General features: G+C 39.9%; 1 protein-coding gene across 2 annotated transcripts; it reads right to left on the bottom strand.

Annotated features, from left to right (window-relative positions):
- Positions 1 to 4883: 4883 nt before the first annotated feature.
- LOC148364324 (MAP kinase-activated protein kinase 2-like) lies at positions 4884 to 21857 on the bottom strand. 2 transcript variants are annotated; one of them, XM_088338387.1, is made up of 11 exons: positions 21657 to 21857; positions 21300 to 21584; positions 18093 to 18232; positions 15963 to 16027; positions 15805 to 15884; positions 15608 to 15734; positions 12351 to 12426; positions 12142 to 12266; positions 6956 to 7041; positions 6805 to 6885; positions 4884 to 6732 (listed from the first exon to the last, which is right to left on the bottom strand). In XM_088338387.1, exons 1-11 carry the CDS (start codon positions 21711 to 21713, stop codon positions 6589 to 6591), a joined length of 1266 nt encoding a protein of 421 aa, XP_088194513.1. In that variant the 5' UTR covers positions 21714 to 21857; the 3' UTR covers positions 4884 to 6588. The 2 variants fall into 2 exon arrangements, with proteins under 2 accessions (XP_088194513.1, XP_088194514.1); XM_088338388.1 differs by having other exon boundaries at positions 21300 to 21610; positions 21697 to 21857.
- Positions 21858 to 22975: the final 1118 nt, after the last annotated feature.

The raw sequence follows: 22975 nt of genomic DNA, 5'->3' as shown, positions 1-22975 counted from the left end.
ACCCTGACCAGCACGCCTCCTCACGTAGAGCCATGCACGCGCACGTCGGCGTGTTTTTGTTTTGGTCTGCCACTTGCTCGTTTTTTTCCATGCTCATTTTATTTTTTACCTATTTAACGAATAAAATATTTTTCTACATCCTTGTGGGGAAAATTTAAATAATGGTAAAATACACACACAAATACAAAATCATTGTCACAGGGTGGTATTAGGAATGAAATCCATTTTAATTTTAAAAAATCAATTATAATTAAATACTGTAGTCCAAGAAGGCGGCACACTCACTGTCACTATGGCAACAGCTGTGAATCATGTCATCCCTAATTCTGTAAAAATGAACCTGTCATCAGTTTTAAGCAGCTTCCAAGACGGTCTCCTTTCTACTCATTTAAATAAACATATTTTGCCACAACTGTTGCGCAACAGGCCACGCAGGAGGGAGCAAGCGACTGTCAAGTCTGTCTGCATTCCTAACATATGTCTTTGCTTTTGTTATTATAGTATGGCACCCAAAACAGTTAATACTGCCAGTCCCGGAAAAAGAAATGTTATTTGGGGGGAATTATTTAACACTATAGCAAGGGTCCACAACCTGGTCCCCACGGGCACAAGTGTCCCCCTAAAGTTGCCCGCTGACTGGTTCTAAAAACAAATCACCACTGCTGGGTCATTGTGATTTTCAAGTAAAATATATATTTTTTGTGGTTGAGTCTATTTAACTTTCCTTCGAATAAATAACCTGGTAAAAACATAGTTACAACACAGTAACAACAAAATAAGTTATTTTCGTAATGCATATCATACTGGCCACTCTTTGCGCTAATTAGTTGCGAAAAGTAGCTATCAGCTTAAAAAAGGTTGGAAAACGCTGCACTATAGCATTATTATAAGAATGATATCAAATTCCTTACACGCAAAACATGTTTAGGATACTATTAAAAAATGGTCTCCTTAACTGGTGTATAAGTAAAGGCACGTCAAGAATTTTATTTGATGCACACCCTAGAAAAATGGCAGTTTATTTTTGTGTATTATTTTGTTATTTTGTTGATATTATTAACATTTTTTGTATTTATTTGATATATTTTTCCAATAACATAATAAACATATCTTTAAAATGAACACAATATTCTCATATTGCAGATGGCGTTATATGCTTCGTTATTTTACAAAGGTTTTTTTTTAAATAGTTAAAACATCAATCCAAATATGAATAAAATATAACGTATAAAAAAGATAGGAATACAAATAAAATTAGAAAAACTATCCACCATTTGCCACATTGTTTTTCTATTGTTATTATATTTCCTTATTATATATTTTTTTCAAGTTGAGTAAAATATAAGTAAATTATTTAAGTATCATTTTTCTTAAATTGAAAATAAAAGAGTATAATAGTTATAATAACATAAAAACAATATTTTAAAAAATATATATATCCATCTTCATTTAAAAACACGTCAATTATTGGAGTAACTAACCTTTTCATGTTTTCTGATGTTTTAAAAATCCTTAACAAAAAAAAAAGAATACTCACAAATCAACTAAAAACAAACACTAAACGGCTCAAAGAGTAAAAGATTTTCTGAGTGAACCTGCTTGGAACACATTTTTCTGATAATATTTTTAACCAAATATTCTTGCGTCGTCACTGCAAAAACACATTATTGTTCAACTGGCGAATTCAGTTTCCTCATTTTAGACATCTTTTAACTCTTATTCTTTTTTTTTAAACCTGTTTCTCAAGTGGAACAAGAAAGTAATCCTTTACAAAAGGATAGTTATCTGATAAAGCAGATGTACCGTAGATATGCTTAATATGCTCGTTTTAAGTATATTTATTCATTTTTATCTACGATTTTTTTTGTTTCTGTGTTTTTGAATTTGGGCACAACAAAAACAGCATCAACAAACAATAAACGAAAAGAACAACACATTTTTTGCATAAAACAATGATTTAATAAACAATTATAAGGCAGACATGTCCAATTCCGGACAGGGGGCTAATTACGGCCCATGATCAAATTTTTACTGGCCCGCAGCCTCTGTCATAAAATTACCATGTGGCCCGCCACATCCTGACCGGTATCTTGCTCCAATCTCCAGTATCCGGTACCGATTCTATCTGTCCTGCCCTGTCCGGTATCTTGCTCATGTATCCAGTATCGATTCCATTTGTCCTGTCCTGCCCGGTATCTTGCTCCAGTATCCGGTATCGATCCCGTCCGTCCCACCCTGTCTGGTATCTGCTCGTGTATCCTGTATCTTGGTATCGATCCCGTCTGTCCTGTCCGCCTTCGATCTCTTCTGCGCAGCGATTGCCGAATCGCTGGCGTTTGTGTTCTAGCGCATGACTGCCCCGTTCCCGTAAAATAAAGCTTGTGTGAAAACGTCTGAAAAAACAAGTGTAATACTAATTCCCAAAAATCTAAATTAAACAGTAAATACTATTACAAATCCTAAAGTTTATTATTTAAAGAACAAGCTAAATTATCAATCTACTGAATAAATAATTGCGCTAGTTTAAACGTTAAACGTATTTCCGTTCACTCACTAGAATAAATGTGGAGTATATAATATAATGCATAATTTTGCAAATTTTTGGTCAGATTTTCTTCTAGGATCAGAAAAAACATCCGTCGACTGGAAAAAGATATTAAAACAATTAAAATATAAGAATTACTATTATTTTGGGTGTTTAAAAAAAAACAATACAACAACTGAGGCAAACAAATTGTTTATTTCAAAGCTTACACTTTGAGTTTGTAAAGCATGGTATGTTGGTTCGGATGTAAAACTGCATTCACTCGATTGTTTAAATTAATAAGTTAATCAATTTAATGCCAAATATGAAAAAAGTTTTTTCCCATTGTTTGTGAATAATGTGTTGTGCTTAGAAAGTATCCCTTGTCATTTGTGATTTTTCTATGTGGTTTAGGCTATTAAAGTAGGCAGAGTGATCAAGCATGATATAGAAAAACTATGGTAAGCTTAAAACATTTAAGTTGACATTCTTTTACCAGAGAATAGAAAATCTGGATCCAGCCCCAGAGCCAAACTGAGTTTGACATCCCTGTGGTATGCTGTAGCTGATCTAATTTTCCTAAGAGTACTTTTTGCACAGCTGGTTAAGAACCGCATACAAAATAAGACACTAAAATAAGGTACAAGTCATGTTGAGTTAAAAGATAAAGAATGAAAACAATCCCGATAAACAGCCTTACTTTGTGCCCATTTCATTGATTGGATTGGAAACCGAGCTTCCTTTGAAAACAAGCTAAAATTAATTTGCTTCGGCCTTGTGAGAAAAGAACAAATCTTGCAAAACAGAGCCCCATTGAGGTGATGAGACTGGATGAAAAATGAAATTAGCTTCAGCTGTTTCTTGAGTGTTTAGCAGATACATTTTAGCAGAATGTCTTTCATTAAAAGTGCGTCTAAAACTACTACAAAAATCAGTGCACTGTGAAATATCTTTGAGTCCTAAATAGAGCATGGAGGATAACAGACACAAAAAAACACATCAAAAATATCCACCCATCCATTATCTGTACCGCTTATCCTCAGTAGGGTCGCGGGGGTGCTGGAGCCCATCCCAGCCAACCTCGGACAGTGGGCAGGGGTCACCCTGAACTGGTTGCCAGCCAGTCGCAGGGCACACAGGGACAGACAATTCGCTCGCTCATACACACATAGGGACAATTTAGACAGGCCAATTCACCTGACATGCATGTTTTCGGAATGTGGGAGGAAACCCATGCAAGCACGGGGAGAACATGCAAACTCCACACAGAGGGTTTGATCTCATGCCCTCAGAACTGTGCCGCACACCCGCTAATCACTGCGCCGCCGTGTTGCACATTAAAATGATATATATATTACATTACATTTTTTATTTTTAGTTGAAAATCAAACTGAAAAGTATTCCCTTGATTTTCATGATTAAGACGTTTCCTAACCACCCATGCGAATTTCCACAGAGCAGAGACCACATACAGTATGATAGCATAACACAATTAATCTGTTTAGTCGTGCGCATTACTAGTGTTACTCATCCGGGATTTTCTTTATTCTGCAAATCACTCTAGACTTGTACAGTGGAACCTCGGTTTTCGAACGCCTCTCAGTTCGGACAAATCGGTGTTCGACCAAAAATTTCGAGAAATTCTTGCTTCGCTGTTCGGTCAAAAAATCGGAGTTCGAACGCCGGTACGCTAGGGTGCGATGCTGAGCGGCGTACGGGTGTTTTAGCCCCTAATTATGCCTCCGAAGAAGGTCGGTGCAATCAGGACAGGTGAAAAAAGAAAAGTTGTTCGTACAACTATTGCCTTTAAGAAAGACATAATAACTAAAAATGAAAGAGGTGTACGAATTTCCGATCTTGCTAGTGAATACAGCATGGCTAAATCTACTATTAGTACGATAGTAAAGAATAAGGAGGCTGTGAAATCGAGTGATGCGGCTAAGGAAGTTAGCACTATAAGCAAGCAACTGCGGCAAGTTATGGAAGAGGTTGATTTTTCTCTCCCCACCGTCCACCACAAAGGTAAGAAATCCTATTCATAATCCTTTTTTTAAATTTTTACACAGTCATGTTAGCGTAATCTTTTGTACGGAAGATTACGCTAACGCGAACGTACGATTAGCCTGGGTTAGCTTCATGTTTACGTTCTTGCTCAATATTTAGGGTGTTGGAACGGATTAAAATGATTTTACATGACTTTTAATGGGAAAAACGATTTTCCGTGATCGACCAAATCGGTTTTCGAACAGGGTTCTGGAACGGATTATGGTCGAGAAGCGAGGTTCCGCTGTATTACATAGAAGAATGATCTACACTGTAGATTCTACAGCAACTCCGGTTTACATACTCCAAAACTCTCATGTGTATTGGTGGATTTATTCAAGAATTTTCAATTTTATTTTCTGCGTACACAGCGAAAACAATATGTACAGTGTATTTCACAGTTGTATCCATCCATATGTAGTGTCAGTCCATGCTTCCGGCAAGCCATTTGAAGTCATACAATATTTGCTGTCAGAACTTAAATGAGGAAAACGGCATCTATTTAATGATGTCGCTTGCACTCGCACTGGATTGGTTTGCTTGCAAACATATGATAAGGTTATTCGATTGTCACTAGGCTTAAAAAGGATTCCTTCCTTTGCCCCAATCAGCTTCCGGGAATCCTTCGATTTGTTTGTGTGTAAACTTACTTATAAAGAGACCCAGTAATTTCACTCAGGATTCATTTGTCTGTGGAAGCTCTTACAAAAAATGAAATACATTAAGGACGTAGAAAACACAAAATGACCAAGGAAAACTAGCTTTAACTTTAAAATTTAAAGCAAATTTTCTTGGCCAAAAAAAAATCATTTCCATTCAATAAAATGATCATGATTTTATATTACACACATTTAACATGTATCTTGAGTGTTCATTGATACTGTTGCCACACATTGATACCCACATCTCAATTCCGATACAACATCCTATTACAACATACAATTCCTTGCATTAAAGGGACACAGTGTAATATTGAACCACCAGATGTTACTGTATTGTGTAATGCAACTAAAAACGAGTGCTACAAAGCCCAAGGAAGGACACAAATCACGGAAACTTAGTGACCAATCCACACTATTTTTCTTATCATTTTTTTTACCAGCCCTTTACGAGATTTTTGTTTTTTTGGGGGTACCCATAGCATCAAGATGGTGGACTGTCTGTGATGTAATATAAATATAAATTTCGTCAGTATTTTTTTTAAATGCACGTTTATATGTTTGTTAATGTAATTTGTTTATTATTACTATTGTTTTTGAGTACAAATAATGTTTTTCTTCTTCTTTAATGTTGTTTACCAGAAATACCTTTACATCCCAAAAAATATTATTTTGTGAATACTGGATTTAATTCGCGGCAACTTACAATTCATTTGATTTCAGGCTCCTGATTGTTAATGCCAACTACAAGGCGCCTGTTACTAGTCTCAGCTACCGTCAGGAGTATGATAACTTAAGGGAGCTGGATGGATTTTTTTCTCGTAGCCTCCATCTTCTGACTTGTGTCCTAATTGCAGCCTCTGTCAAGCTCCTTCATAATGCGTGTGTGCAAGTATGAGCATTTCTTAGACCCGTTCCAATGAACTCTTAATTTTTCATCTTTCTTGAGGTCCTTGGTTGGCGTTTCATGGTTGGCGTTTTGACTACTTGAAGCAGGCCTCATCTTACTTTCACCGTTTTCATGCTACACTAACAAATACAGACAAAAAAAAACAGAGGGGGCGAGCATGACATCACTCTCCAGCACTCACCCTTTCTCCCAATTCCTCCTACCCAATGTGTTCTGCTCGAACAGATTTGCTAAAAGTAAGATAAACGCAGATAATTGCGGTACAAAATGAGTCATAAGGGCTCTTTGAACTCAGTTGGGCATTGTTAACACATACGTACAATGATAGAGAACATTTTATACTCTCAACTTTTTGCAGGACACCTGAAACGATGCACCCCACCTTTAAAAAAGGCTAATTTCAAGATAGATACCCGGTACATGCACCTCCCTGATAAAAATTGAAAACATGATCATAAAGGATGAGCGTCGTCGTCCACAGGAAGCGGCCTCTTGCGTCGTTTTTTGAGCAGCGGGTTATTTGACGTGTCCAAATCTTTAATCCTGACCTGGTCATAATCGACACGCATGGTTGCCAAAGCGCTAGTCATTTCCTCCTGATGGACACGCAAACGACAAAGGAGTGAACCTCTCTCTCGTGCATACAAAGGGCTAAATGTAACGCTCACCTTGACCTCGTCCCACATTTCTTTGTCCTCTGTGAGGACGCGGGGGGTATGGAGGGGGGTAAGCGGGACCACAGTGGATTTCTACGATGCGGAAAGAAAAACAGTGAATAAATCGTGGGGTGGCATATGAGCGTGTGAATCTTCAACTTACGCTGATCCAAGGGTAACTCATGAACTGAGAAATGGTCATCCTCTCATTGGGGTCGGTCTTCAACAGCTGGGTAATGAGCTGCTTGGCTGCAATTTATTCAATATCATTATTAACAAAATGGAACTAGTAAAATTGCATTTGTCTGCTGGCGGCTTTACACAAGTTTTCTATTTCTCCCGGATGCTGCATTTGGACTTTATGAAGCTAAATAAATTTAGGGAGACCTGCGTCACTCCCCTTTGCAAAAGCAGTCTCTCAATCTGTTTGTGGTGGCCCGGATGTTCCTGTACCGCTTTCCAGTTGGAAGCGGTAGAAACGGTCTGTGGCCCGGGTTTCCGGGATCTATTGCGATAGCTTTTGCTGTCCTCTTGACTCGGCCTGCATGTATTGATTCCAAGTCAGGGAGGGGGCTGCCAATGATCCCCCTTGCAGTCCTTACCACCCGCACCCATAGTTTCCTCATGTTCCATGCTGCTGCCATACCACACGGACACATTGAAGCACTGGATTCTCTCGATTGTTGCTCTGTAAAAGTTGAGGAGCAGCCAAAGGGGGAGACTGGGCCGATTAAGTTTCCTGAGGAGGAAGATTCTTTCCTGAGCCTTCGTCACCACGCGGCTTGGTGGACCAGGAGAGGTCTGATATGATTTGGAGGCCCAAGAACTTAACTATGGCAATCTGACCTCTAAACACTCTAATGTCCCCTGTGGTGTTCCACTGGGCTCTGTACTTGGCCCCCTTCTTTTTAGTATTTATATGATCCCGCTTGGTGACATTATCCGCAAGTATATTAGTTTCCATTGCTATGCAGATGACACTCAACTGTATGTGCCACTGGAGACAACTGGACAGTTAAGTTGTAGAAATCTGGAGGCTTGCCTTACTGAGATTCAGAGATGGATGTCACTTAATTTTTTGCGCCTTAACCCAGAAAAAACTGAAATGTTGATTATTGGTCCAGCTCACTGTCATGAGTTGTTTTCAAACACTACCAAGAACCTAGACAAATGTAATATCATCCATAGTGAATCGGTCAAAAATCTAGGTGTTATATTTAATCCTAATCTGTCGTTTCAGTCACACGTGAAAAATATTACTAGAATAGCTTTCTACCACCTCAGTAATATTGCGAAGATTCATTCGATGCTGTCCCAATCAGATGCAGAGGTTTTAATTCATGCGTTTATTACTTCTCGGCTTGATTACTGCAATGTAATGCTTTCTGGTCTCCCGATGTCTAGGATCAAAAGTTTGCAGCTGGTTCAGAATGCAGAAGCTAGAATTTTGACTAAGACCAAAAAGTTTGAGCATATTACTCCTGTATTGGCCAACTTGCACTGGCTGCCAGTCCACTTAAGATGTGACTTTAAGGTTGTCTAATTAACATATAAATGTTTGCATGGACTTGCACCCTCTTATCTCTCTGATTTGATTTCCCCCTATGTTCCTGTACGGAGTCTGCGCTCGGAAAATGCCGGTCTACTTGTGACTCCGGGAGCCAAGAAGGCTTGAGAGCGTTCTCCATCCGGGCCCTGGTGCTATGGAATGCCCTGACTTCGGAGATAAGATCTGAAACCTCAATGGAAGTTGAAAATCAAGGCTTAAGACACACCTCTATTCCAAAGCTTATGATTGATGCCCACCTAATTTCTTGGGGGCGCTTGGTCAGATTTCCTGGACCTCTTAAAGTCCACAATGACCTCCTTGGTCTTCTTAGTGAAGAGCAACAAGTTGTTTGCTGGCCACCACCGTGAGAGTGTCTCTCCTCTCTGTATTGGGTCTCATTGTTGTCAGGAATGAGATACTACAGTATTGTCATTGGCAAATTTCACGACTGTATTGTTGGGATGGATGGCAGTAGTGTCGTGAGTAAATAGAATATAGAGGGCTAGGCTAAGCACACACGCCTGTGGCTTGCCAGTGCTTAAGACCAGAGCCCCTCTCTTCTGGTTGCCCTTTGTTGTACCATAAGTGCATCCACCTATGACACAACACTTAGTAGTTTTCCACAAAAGAGACAAAAGCTTGGCTTAAAATAATTGTAACTCCTTTGACTAATGAACACATAAACAAATATGGTAAGTAGTTTGCTAGAGTGCCAGTGTTCTTTACATGACATTACATTACTCAGAAGGTCAAGGACAAGGGTGTTTTCAAAAAACATCTTGGAAAATAATTGAAATATACCGATGACATTTACCGTGGATTTTGGACTATAACTCCCGACTTTTGTTCCCAAGATTTCAACCCACTGATGCGGCTAATTCACGCGTTTTTTTTAAACGGCAACCAGGGGTGTCTGGGCAGTAAAGGTAAGAGTGAGACAGGTGGAATATATGTGTCGAGGAAGACGCAAGCTAAATGTAACTTTGCGCTTTGCGCTTTAAATTTTTTTTTAGCATAAACGAACCCTCATCATGACAAGATTGTCAATCGAAAAGGGAGGGCTAACTGGTGACATTGTCGAGACACATATTTGTTTATTAAAAAGTCTGGCACCCCACTGGTGGGTCGTCGTAATGTTAAGGGGGTTAAGGTACCGTATATTATTAAAATAATTTCTGTGTACCGTCTTTCTTTTTAAATATCTTATGTTTCAATGTGGGGGGCCATGTGACTTATAGTCAGGTGCGGCTTATGTATATACAAAATGTTTTTTTTCTTTGAAAATGTACCGGGTGCGGCTTGCAATCAGGTGGGCTCTATAGTCCAAATTTTACGGTATATAGATTCAATGCAAAAATCATGAACAATATTTTCACATATTGCATTTTTTAGAATTTGGGAATACTTTTTATATCATCTTATTTAGGTTTTTATTTGGGGCCGTTGCAAGCCATTTGGGTGCCCTAAGCATGGTGTTTTTCTTTCCATAATTTTTCTGTATTCTTGGTTTTTATTTTGTGATAAATACGTGATTAAACCACCATCAAACTCAGTTTTGATCCCGGTGCTTTTTTTCTTTTTTCTTAATACGTACACTTGTTTTGGTATTAAAGGCGATCTCATGAGACTGGGATCTCACAGGCCAGTGTGCCAGAGTGGTCGTAACCAATAGGCCAGTGCGCCATACGAGCCGACAAAAACAATTCGAACCAAGAAGAGTGCGCCCTTTAGAACTGCGCCAAATGGGTGTGGAATAAAGAGCTTTTTATTTTAACATCGACTACCGGCAATCGACGCATGAGCTTCATCTCAGTTCTTCTTTTTTTTTCCTTTTCTCCGCTCCGGACTCTTGGTGTCATTTCGAGGCCATGTTCGCACAGGTGTTCGCCAAATTGCGAATGAGGCATAAGTGAACATAATATTCGGAGGGGAGGGTCGGCACTAGGAGACTGGAGATAGGCCGGGGCGCAAAGCAGATTCACCCTTTTTCTCAGAAAATGTGGTTTATGCCGCTTTTGTATTGTTTACCGTAAATTCCGGACTATAAGCCGCTACTTTTTTCCCTAACTTTCAACCCTGCGGCTTATTCAGTGATGCGGCCAATTTATGTAATTTTTCTAACGGCCGCTAGCGGCGCTCGAGTGTTGCTACCATTAACTGCCCTGTCAAAGCTATATTATTATTATTAAAGCTTTGAAAACTCTCTCGGTGTACCGTCATTCTTTGAAAATATGTGTAACCCATGTATAATATGTATTTGCAACTGTATATTTTTGTAATGTATTTATTTGTATTTATTTTAGACACTTATTCTGATATGTTTTACACGGGTGAACAAAAAATGAGGGGCGGAACAAACGCGGGGTGCCGAGTTTAAGTGGGGACCGCTAAAGGTGAGGGACAGACAAGGAAAGAAGAGGGGGTAAAAAGTTGGTTAAAGAAAAAGGAGTTGCGTGAGTAAATGTGTTCATCTGATATATTTTTCCCACCCTTACCTTTGGAAATATACACTTTTTTCCTTGGATTACTTTCAACGGGACCTGGACTCTGCAGGTCTGCATCAAACCTTAAGTACCGGTATCATTTTCCATTCATTTTGCCGGCTGTGATTTTTGGACTCTGGACTTTAATGAGGGACATTTAGTTTCAATCGTGGGACTTGAAGTCGGGTTTGGATTAATTTTGTGTTTGTGTTACATGTTTAAATGTGGGCACATGCGGCTTATATACAGGTGCGGCTTGTGTATGTACAAAATCGGTTTTCCTCTTAAAATGTGGTGGGTGCGGCTTATAATCAGGTGCGCTCTATAGTCCGGAATTTACGGTATTCATATTAGCACATATTATTAACACTTTTAACACTTTTTTTTTCACGACCTTGATTTCTTTTGGTGCCCTCCTTGGCACGTGATGCCCTACGCCACAGGTGTCAAACAGGCGGCCCGCGGGCCAGATCAGGCCCGTTAAGGGATTGAATCCGGCCCGCGCGACAACACTCAGAGAGGCGCAAGAGAAAAACAAGCTGCAGGTTGAAATGTGTCCACTTGATGTTGCCAAAGAGAGGTGCCTCGAGCAAAGACACTGTACTTGTATTTCTTTTTTTTCTTCTCTCTCTCTCTCTCTCTCTCTCCCTCTTTTCCAACCATTTTCTCCCACTCTGTCTCTTTCACTCTTTGTGTCTCTATTTTTCTCTTCCTTTGTTGCTCTTTGTCTCTTTCTCTCTCTGTGTCTTTTTAACTTATTTTCCTTCTATTTTTCCTTTTTCTCTCTTTTCTCTTTCTTTCTTCATACCCTTCGCGCTTTCTTTTCTCTTTTCTCCCCATCTGTATTTCTATTTCTCTTTGGATTTCTTTCCTCCTCTCCCTTTCTTTTCCCCCTCTCTCACAACTTTCTACCTCTTTTGTTTCTCACGCTCTCTCCCTCTCTCTCTTTTTCTTTCTTTGTCCCGCCCTCTCTCTTCTTTTCCCTCCCTCTTTCTCTTATTTCTTTATCTCTCTTTTTCTTTCTCTTTAATCCACTAGTCCGGCCCCCGACAGAATGTTTGTTCTATCGTGTGGCCCCAGAGTTAAAATGAGTTTGACACCCCTGCCCTACGCAGTGCGCGTTATGTGCGTCTGCAGGGCTACGGGCCTGCTTTTACTGTATTTTTGTATGTTCAATTACTATTTGAATGTGTTTTTAGCGGTAAGGAAGACCATTACACATGCAATTTGAGCTAGGAGCACGTTCCTGGAACAAATTCATCTCGTATGAAAAGGTACCACTGAAGTGTGGTAGTGTGAATCTGGCACAACTCTGACCTTCCTCTGAAACATCCGCCCACTCGGGTTCAGGGAATTTGTATTGTCCCAGCCTGATGCGCTGCTTCATCCCAGGAGATATGGCTTGGCCCGTGTTGGAGTAGAACGGAGGGAATCCGCACAGCCTGAAAAAGACGAAATCAGCCTTAGCGGTTCGTCGGCGCTCGACATCATCACCGAAAACGAGCAACATCGCACGAGACACTCACAGGATGTACATGATGACGCCCAGAGACCACATGTCACATGATTTGTCGTATTTCTCGGGGCCCAGAACTTCAGGGGCTGACATGGCCCAAAGCAGAAAATGCACTTTTGAGTGAAATCTAATGAACTGTGGGTGAAAACGGAACGTCAGAAGGAACTCACAGATGCTAATACTCCCCCTGGTGGATGATAAACAGATGGATAACAACGACCAACGTGTAATTGAAATACAATAACCCCTCGCTATTTCGCTGATTTGTATTGTGCACTTTGTTCTGCCTTCTAATTGGTTAAAAAGGCAAAGAAAGAGTAGGTAGTTGTAAAAATGACAATAACAAAAAACTGAAAAAAAAAAAAAAACCTTTACGGGTACATTATGCAGAACTTAAAGGGACAGTGTGTATTATTGGACGCATGGTGTAGCGTAGTGCAATAAAAAACAATTGCTAAAAAGCACAAGGAAGAATACAAACTACAGAGACCATAGTTCTTATTTTTTTGCAAAGCCTTTTTGAGTTTTTGGGGTACCCTTAGCAGCAAGATGAAGTTTCCGCTTAAGGTGAGGTTCATGTTAGGTAAAAAAAATCTCGACCTATAATTATTAAAAAAAATCCACATTTATAAGGTAGTTCATGCATTTTTGTTTATGTTTTCGTTAATATTGTTTTCCTTTGAGTGATTATTTTTTACTAATAGAAGGTGCTGAATAATACACGCTGTCCCTTTAAATAGTTAAAGCATTAATAATAATTACTCATGTATATTAAAATGTTTTTTGCGGGGGTTTGAATATATTTTATAAAATTTCAATATAATGAAGGCGAAAGGACATTACAATGTCTCAGCGCGTGTTCCTTTCCAGGATCAGACCGGGTATTCGGACTTTGAAAAAAATAGAGCTGGAAAGAAGAAACCCAGATGAGGAAATTTATTAAAAAGTTTCAAAATAAAGATAAAACAGAGTACTTTGGACCTATTGATGAAGACGCGTTTTCCCAACAAAAGGCTAGGAGTGCACTCCCTCCAAAAGGCATGCAAGACTGATTCCCCCCTGTTTTATCGAGAAAAGGCGTGGATTCGACAAAACCGAAAATGAAACTCGAATAGGCTCTCCTGGGAACTCACATTTCAAGATAAAAGAAGGAATCTCAATGAACAAGAGACTTTTGTGCAAACTACACACAGCTACGTCTTCAAGGTTGTATGATAAGATAAGGGCCGACTCATCGGAAGACCATTGCTGGGAAAGTACTGATAAGAAAGGATAAACAAGTACAGTGGAACCTCGGTTCTCGACCATAATCCGTTCCATTTCTTTGTACGAAAACCAATTTGTACGATCACCGAAGCCGCTTTTTCCCATTAAAAGTAATGTAAAATTGTTTTTATCCGTTCCAAAACCTTGAATGTTTATCTTGAATATTTAACGTAAAGCTAACCCAGGCTAATCGTACGTTCGCGTTAGCGTAATCTTCCGTACGAAAGATTACGCTAACACGAACGTGTAAAATTAAAAAAATCAGGTCGTTTACACGTCATTTAGCACCCGGGTCTCCACAACAAGTGGTGAGCGGTTAAAGGATAAAGAAAAGAATTATGAATAGGATTTCTTACCGGTCGGCAGAAGCCATGCTGTATTCCTGAAAGAAGGGAAACTCGCACACCTTCTTCATATTTTGCTATTATTTCTTTCTTAAATGCAATAGTTGTACGCACTACTCCTCTTTTTTCACCTGTAGCAACTTTGCTGCTTGCACCAACCTTCTTCCGAGGCATAATTAGGGGTGAAAACACTCGCTTCACTGCTTTTGAAAAACGAAAACAGAAAAGGAGTGCGCGTTACTGTGACAACAGTTCTTCACGAGGGGTGGGGGCAATCTACACTCGTACGCCGCTCAGCGTCGCCCCTAGCGTGCCGGCGTTCGAACTCAGATTTTTTTGAACGAAAAGCGAAGCAAGAATTTCTCGAAATTTTTGGTCGAGAACCGATTTGTTCGAACTGAGAGGCGTTCGAAAACCGAGGTTTCACTGTAAATATTTCATTCACATATGTGGATGAACATAAGTGCATTTATAGCAACTAAATGAGCAAAGTTATTATTGAAGTAATGCTGTGATGATTAAATAATAAACTTAATATAGCTGAAAAATGCCATGTTATGGTGACGACATACTCTATTTTGATAATCTAACAAAAACAATAAAAATAATTCAAAAGAATACCGGTTACTACTCTTTGGATCTCACAAATCAAGGGTTCTTCTTGGTATATGAAACTGGCCAAAAACGAGATTACTTTATAAAAAAAAAAAAAAAAAAAAGATTAATTGACCAATTTGATGTTAAATGGTAGTAAATCAATTCACTTAAGTAATATTTTGGCATATTGTAAATAATTATTATTTTTTTTTTTGCCTATAGTTAGTATTATTTTCTAGTAAATCAAATGAGAAGGTTGACTTAGCATCATACTAACAATGCAGAGCTGCATTTTTTAATTACATCTTGGAGCTATTGTCATGATTACCTAAGTGGAGCCACCTGGGGTAATCATCTGGCGCGCTGGAATGCGCTTCCTGATTGGTTCATGTTCCCTTTTTAAGCAGGCTACGCCGAGACCTCTTCGTCTGAGGATTACTTTTTACCCCGTTTGACTCGCCTGATTTTCCTGTGTCTTTTTGACTTGTTTACCTGATTCTGCCTGCCTCCGATCCGACCTGCTTCCGTTCCACGCTACGATCTTCTCTCCAGTCCCGGTAAACTCGACCTGCTTCCGTCCCACGCTACGATTGGCTACGTGTCCCGAAGTTGCCTTCACGGCGTTGCTGCTGACGTTCATCGCTAACCCTGTACGCTTCCCCAAATAAAAGACTTGTAACGAACGCTCTGGGGTCTCCTGCTCTGTTCTGGTCCGCCCTGACAGCTATAGGCAAAAAGTCAACCACATAAGGATATGGCCTTCCATATGCAAATTATATACATTGTTTTCTACTAAAATGAGAATTTTTTTTTACCTTTATAAACTATCTTTTCGAAATTTTAGCAAACTGGCCTTTGAATTTGAAAGTAATTACTCGTTAGTTTTGCTCTCGGTATATAATCATAATCATAATCAAAAAGGAATGGCTGACTGAGGACAAATGGTTATGCAGCACATTTAGACGGACAATAGAGTAATAAAAAACAGATTTGGTCACATGTGAGAAATAACTGATAATAGAGTAGCTAATTGCTCAATGACGGCAGAAAATGTGCTCACCAACATAATATGGAGTATAACAGGGAGTTTGCAGAGAATTCTGTAGAGTGGTTTCCTTCGCAAAGCCAAAGTCAGTCAGTTTGAGCGTCGCGTTGGTCTCTTCGCTGGTGTAGAGCAGGTTTTCGGGCTGATACCGACAAGACACAAAATATCCTCTCAAACGTGAGGAATGCTGTTTTGATTTTCTGGTCTTTCACCTTTACGTCTCTGTGAGCAATGTCCATTTGATGGATGTACTCGATGGCCGAGCCGACGTCACGCATGATCTTGGACGCCTCTGATTGGGCAGCCGTCATGCAGATATAATGTCAGGTGTCCAGTTTTTCTATCATAGCCTGCCTGATGTGTGACGTACCTCTCTCAGTGAAGGCCTGGTCGCCTCTGGCCTGAATGCGACAGAACAATTCGCCTCCTTCCATGCTGAAACACAAAAAGATGAGCACTGAGACAGCAGAACACGACAAAACAATGGCGCAATTATGAACAAGGGGTCTACAATTGAATACAAAGTTCACCATTCTCAATTCATAAGAATTCAGAATAGTTATGAATGAAGGAATGAAACTTTATTTCGGAGATGAGAAATCAAAATAAAACAACCAGTCAAAAAACAAAAATGTGAACGTAACATGTCATAAAAGGAATAGGAAGAAGCATATGCTTACTTGATCCTATCCCACTTCCTTAATAACTGTGTCTTATAGCTCAATATCCTGTGTATTTACATATATCAAATGCTTTAAGAATATACATATTTACATAGGTTGTTAGAAAATAGGAAAATAATAATAACAAACAAAAGTAATAAACCATATTCCTTCTTCTTTCTAGAATAAGTTAACAAAAAATAGCACAAGAGGGAAGTGGTTTGAAGACATGCTTTTTTGGTTCCCCCCTATTCAGTTTTTTATCTTCTGTAGATGTACAGTTACTTAATTATCTTCATCATCACCATCATTATTTTTACCGTCATCATCATCATCATCATTATAGCTGTCTCCATACATTTTCAGTATACTATATGCTCAGAGTGTCTATTACAATAACAATAATTCTCATTGGTGCTCATGGTGACCACTGACTGTTTTGTGATGTGTGTTGTCTATCATATGAAGTATAGGGGGGAGCGCCCTCAGGCAGCAGGGTCACGCGTTGCTAAGTGTCCAGATCTGTGCATTGAATAGACAAAACATGGGAGCTTGAGCCAGATGCCACGAGAATTAAAGCTCCCACTTGTCTGCCCTAACTATGAGTTGTGCAGGCGTGTCTGTTTTGCGTTCTTATCAAAAGTTAACTCAATGTGATTACATCCCCATTAATTTATTTTTTTTAGTTTCCACCATCATCACCTCAATGTTTTGTTTATAAATATAGATCTACATTGAAATGAACTTGCATGATATAATGTTGACAGCAATATGAAAACAACATTCAGCAATAAATGTAAATGGTCTGCATTTATATAGCTCTTTTCAAGTTGCTGAAGACCTCCCAAAGTGCTTTAAAATGTGCTTCACACTTACACATGCACAAACACACCGATAGCAGCGTCAGCCATGCAAGGCAACTACCTGCTTATCAGCTTATTCAGTGTCATGCCCAAGGACACTTCGACATATAACACGGAGAAGTCGGGAAACGAACCTGCGACGTCCTGATCCCAAGACAACTGTTTACCTCCTGAGCTACTGCCGCCCAATGGTCGACTGTGGATAATGAATCGCGGCCAAAACTGAGGTTTAGTTTAGGCGGGACACAATGGTATGCTTCAAAGACCTGAACTTAAAAAATCGTTGTGCGCTGTATCGGCCCCTCCTGTCAGCAATAGTCGAGTGGGGATAATGGATCACGGCCAAAAACTACAGTTTATTTGAAGCGGGACACAATGGCATATTTACAGTTAAAAAAATAAACGCACTCTTACAGCCCCTGCTTTCAGGAATAGTCGACTGGGGGTTGTGGCCACAACTGTGCAATTCCTTTTAGGCAGAACAAAACTGAAAACCTCCCGACAAAAGAGCTTTTTGCCTGTTTGGGGGATAATGGATCGCAGTTTCGGCGGAAATATAGGAACAGCAAAAAAGAAAGAAAAAAAAGGCAAGTGGGCCTGACCAAAAGTGCCTTCTATTGGTCACCGCTTGCTGCAATATGGGAATTGGGATAATAGATCACGGCCACAAAAGTACTGCTCATCTTTTGGTGGACAGAACAGCAATAATATGCGATTGGCGGCTTTATGTTCAAAGTCACAAAATTACAATTGATTCTCCTCTAAAAAAGAAATGAACGACACTCATCTCTTAAAAAGTCTTTTTTTTTTAAACAAGGATGATATCATGTTCGCTATCCAGAAAGAAGCAAGAGTGGAATAAATGCAGAACACCAAATAGAAAAGAGAAATCTCTGGGTGGCAATTGAACAATAAATAAAGAAATAAAAAATTAAAAACCAAGCGTTTGTGTGCCATACTGCAGATGATACTCACCATTCCATGACGATGAGAAGACATTTCCTTCCCTTGTGCATGTTTTCATAAAGACTGAGGATGCGGACCACATGCGGACCTTCGGAGACTCTTTTGTGCAGTTCCACCTCTCGGCGGGCTTTCGGTGTGTCGTACAAAACCTGTTCCGCACAGGCAGAATAAAAAAATGTAAACTTTGAGGAGAGTGCGAAACAATTCTAAATAAGGTTTTACATGTGGTTGTTATATAAATGGAACATAAATTTAATAAAAGTTAAACATAAAAATAATACACACCACCACTAGTCTAAACCTGGGTCGGGCGTAAAATCCCTTAACCGTATAAAAAATACTTCTACTATAACTGTCACGACCAGAACTGAATTAGGACCCAGATGCGGAACATTAACCACAAGTTTATTAAGATAAAGAGGAAAGCCAGCCGCCGCGATCCAGTGCTTGCTGGACGTTGGAAGCAAGCCGCTCACAGAATCGGAACGTGTTCCGAATGCGGAAGTGGATCCCCGGGAGCGGGAGATCGTAGTGTCGTAGACGGATAAACAGGTCGTAAGCCGGGGCGGGAGAGCAGAACGTGGTCGGGATAAAAAAAACGAGTCCTAAGCCGGGACGGGAAATCAAAACATGGTCGTGGTCAAAAAACAGGTCGTAGACGGAAATGGAGAAATCAGGAACGGACGGGTGGAAAACAGAGGTTCGCTGACGGACTGACAACAGGCGAGTGAAAGGACTGATCTTAAGTAGGATGGGGAACCAATGAGGAAGCCAGCAGCGGCTGGCGCCAAACGAGCGGGCACAGGTGAAATTTATCAGTCATCATGACAATAACAACAGTTTTAGAACAAAATTGAAACCAATAAAAGCAGCAATGTAACAAAAATACAAATACTATGTAACAATGTCAACAAGACATCTAAAATACCTTCCATTGTGTGATATCTTTAAAATAAATGAGTCGCGTAAATGAAGTGTAAATACAATTGAATCCAGTTCGAAATTTAAAATGTATGTATAAACTTAGGACAAACAAGTGTATTATTACAATGGGTAGAAATCAGTATCGTTCCAATCAGTATTGGTACTATAGATATTTGGATCGATCTGCCCACCCTCAGTCTTAACGCGTCTTGTGATTAATATCACATTTTGATATGAATGAAGAACCTAAACTCTGCCTTTTTGAGGGAAGTGACCTTTCTGTTCTGCATGGATCCATCCATCCACCCATTATCTCCACAGCTTATCCTCAGTAGGGTCACGGGGGGTGCCGGGGCCCATTCCAGCCACCTCCGGGCAGTGGGCAGGGGACACCCTGAACCGGTTGCAGTCGCAAGGCACACAGAGACAGACACTCGCTCATTCACACCTAGGGACAATTTCCATCGGCCATTTAACAAGACATGCATGTTTTGGGGATTTTAGATGAAAAACCCACGCAAGCACGGGGAGGACATGCCAACTCCGCACAGGAAGACTAGTAGCTGACTTTGAACCCATGACCTTAGAACTGTACCGCAGACGCTCTAAGCACTCAGCTGCCGTTCTGCATGGATGTTCACTGAAAATGAAATCACAGTTGCCAAAGGCTCTAGTGACAACCAATCGCAGCTAATCTTTTATGTGACGTTGGTCGTCCGATGAGACATGATTGGTTGTTAACTGAGGAACTTTACATCCAAAGCCTGCCCAATTATTTATAAAGGAGGAATTTAAATGAATGAAACAGAAGCTAGCTCTTGTGGTGCAGTTTTATTGGGAAAAAAATCCGATATATTGATAAGTTAACAGAAAACACTTTACTAATTTTAATTCAAAGGAAAATTATATAAAGATTCTGATAAAGACGAAAACCTATTTCCCTATGCACAGTTTCAGTCATTTGAAATCAAAATTGCATTTGCCTTCCCAACAGATTACTTTAAAGCAGAGAAGCTCCGCTCAAATGCAACCTGAGTACAGGAAAGGCTCAACAGGAACTTCATGGACATGGTAGGCATCTGTGAAGGGGTTGTATTGTGAGACCTGCTTTCTTCTTTTCCTTTTGTTCTTCTTTTCTTTTTTCCCCAAACTTTTTTATTCCTTTTTTTTCTACCATTTTGCCTTATTTTCTTATTTTGTTCTGCTTTTTCCTTCCTTTTATAATTTTCTTTGTATTCTTTTGACTGTTCTAGCTTTTATTTCTTCCTTTATTATTTTTCTTTTTCTCTCTTTTTGCCGTCAGGGGAGGCAGGTAAGGCACAGCCACTAAGAGACGTAACTCGTCAATCTCATGAACACTGCAAAGTTTTTGGCTGCGCAAAATAATTTATTGTTACTGTATATCAGCGAAAATACTGTAAAGATGGACCTGAAAAACGTCTTATTCGGCAGTTTAACAGGCAGTCATGAAAATACAAAATTATATATTACATTGCAAGTCTTTCACATTATATTATGAATATTGTTAATACTATTCATATGTAGCGTTTAACTGTGCTGAGCATCTTCGTGTGAGGAATGAGGCATGCAATTCCCTTGCCTCAAGGCAGAGGGCAACAGTGAGACCAATGATTCTGATTTGGCGCCCTCTTCAACCCCCCAAAAAATAATTAGTCACGGTGTTTAGTAAGCTATCCATTATTTTTTTCTATCAAGTCATGATTCTTTGTATAGCCCTTGATAACAAGAAGTCCCAAAGGGCTGTACCAACTAAAGCCTACCATTACACTAAGCACTTAAAATGAGACACAAAATTTGGTAAGTCTATTCAATAGTAAGCTGAAATGTGTTTATCATCAATGTCACAAAAGAAAACAGATGTGTAAGACAATTACTGACGGGGTTCGTACGGGTGCTTGAAATCTATGCTTGATATTTTGCCATGTTTCTCAACAAATCTGACTAAAAATGATGTTGACACTGCCCTCCGGTGGGTTTTCTTTACCATTGCATTTCTTCTTCCCTCATGATGAACGGCAGCTGGCATGAGTTTGTTTGGCATTGTCCAATGAAGTGACATTTTCCTTGGACTTTTCAATTGATGCGTTTGTTCAAAAGGAGCATTTAAGTTAAATCCATAAAACGTTTTTCCTATGCTACAATTTATACATCGTTTTCTTGTTCTCCCAATCAAATGATGGAAAATGGCCCGTGTGACTGTGCCTCACCAGACCAGGTCACCAGGTTTTCATGCATGCACAATTGTAATCAGTAAAAGTGCACGAACGGAACCTTTAGGGCGCACTTGTTTCCCGTCTTCTTGCAGAAGCACTCCAACACTTTCCCGTTAATTCCCAAGCCGAGGACGTGCGAAGTGATTTTATAATCGTCGGTCACTGCGTTCCTCTTCAACTTCATTGGAGTCACGTGAGCAGGAGGCAAATCGGAGATGCCGACCGGGTTGTTATCGCCGCTCCCGCCCGCCTCGCATCCGGGGATGGCGTCGCTCGTCCCGGACTGCGTCGTTGCCATCCTCCGTGCTTGTTTTTGCTCGATGCTTGCTTTCGTGCGTTTTATCTCCAGTGCACAACATAAATTTTTACCTGTGGGTGGTTGTCACCGTTTATCGCTAAACGCACCATAGCCTACCTCGATGCAGTAAAGGGGGCGCGGCGTGCAAAGAAAATACCTGCAAAGTCTAAGCATGATAAATGATTAAAAGGCAGAAAAGTGGAGCATGATGTTATTCCACAACAGGATGCGTCTCTTCCTGTAGGAGTTTCACGTCCCCAATTAAATGACGTCAAATTATTCCAAAAGAGCTACTTCTTAAAGGGCCAACAACGACAGTTGCGCATCCTTTCGCTTTTGAATGAAGGTGATGCAAAACAATCTCCCCACTTGCATAAGTTCTCTCATTCAATAGAAAACTACGAGAGACAGAGAGAGCTATAGAACGAGACAAAGACAGACCGAGGGAGAGACATAGTGAGACAGAAAGAGACGCAGAGTGACCGAAAGATAATCATGTTTGTTTGACATTATTTGGGTAAAATTATTTTTATTTACAGCATGTGAGGAAAATTGTGAGTGTAAAGGCCTATATATATTCAGTAAGTGACTTTTTTGGGGTTAGTTATTAGGCAATGCGTCTGAGTTTTTATATCTGTATTAATATCCATCAGGGCAGCACTGTGGTGCAGTGGTTAACGTGTGTGCGGCACAGTTCTGTGTTCGTGAAATCAAACCTTCCTGTGTGGAGTTTGCATGTTCTCCCCGTGCTTGCGTGGGTTTCCTCCGGGCCACATTCCAAAAACATGCATGTCAGGTTTATTGGCCAGTCCAAATTGTCCCTAGGTGTGAATGAGCAATTGAAATGTTTGTCTGAAATGTGTGCCCTGTGAATGGCTGACAACCAGTTCAGGGTGTCCCCTGCCCAATGCTCGAAGTTACCTGGGATGGGCTCCCGCAACCCTGCTGAGGATGAGGGGTGCATATAATGGATGGATGGATTTAAATATGACCCTGCCTATCTTTAGTGGTGATAGTCGGATTGAAACATCTATTTATTTAGTTGTAATTATGTAGCTGCAGTTTTATTTTATTTTTTGTAACCAGTAGTGGCCTTGAGCATCATCATTAGGTCTATTACCCTAATTCTTTGAATAGAATATACAAGGACAGAAAACATTTATTTCAGCTCATGATTACATGTGATCAGTTCTAGTCATTAATGTTATTTGGCCAATGTTTGACACCTCCCTTTCTTTATTCGAAACAATTCAAAACCAGGAGAGGAAGGTGTCTCGGACACTTCAAATGGACACATTCGTAAATCAGGTGCATCAACAGGCATGTTTTTGAATGCCACATCAAGCAAATTATCTCTTACCCCATTAACAAAATACAATTAATCCAATTAAGCCAGTGGTATTCAGTGTTGGGAATAACGCCGTTTTAAATAACGC

Source organism: Urocampus carinirostris, chromosome 6, assembly GCF_059441175.1.
Source record: "Urocampus carinirostris isolate Australia breed hairy pipefish chromosome 6, RoL_Ucar_1.0, whole genome shotgun sequence".
NCBI lineage: Eukaryota > Metazoa > Chordata > Actinopteri > Syngnathiformes > Syngnathidae > Urocampus > Urocampus carinirostris.
This window is presented reverse-complemented; position numbering and strand designations above follow the sequence as displayed.

Excerpts from the sequence above, each read along its gene's own strand:
- LOC148364324 (XM_088338387.1), bottom strand. The coding sequence starts at position 21,713 with ATGCTTAGACTTTGCAGGTATTTTCTTTGCACGCCGCGCCCCCTTTAC. Across the intron at positions 21,585-21,656 it reads GCCCCCTTTACTGCATCGAG|ATAAAACGCACGAAAGCAAG; the intron begins GTAGGCTATGGT and ends TGTGCACTGGAG. Across the intron at positions 6,886-6,955 it reads TGAGTTACCCTTGGATCAGC|AAATCCACTGTGGTCCCGCT; the intron begins GTAAGTTGAAGA and ends TCCGCATCGTAG.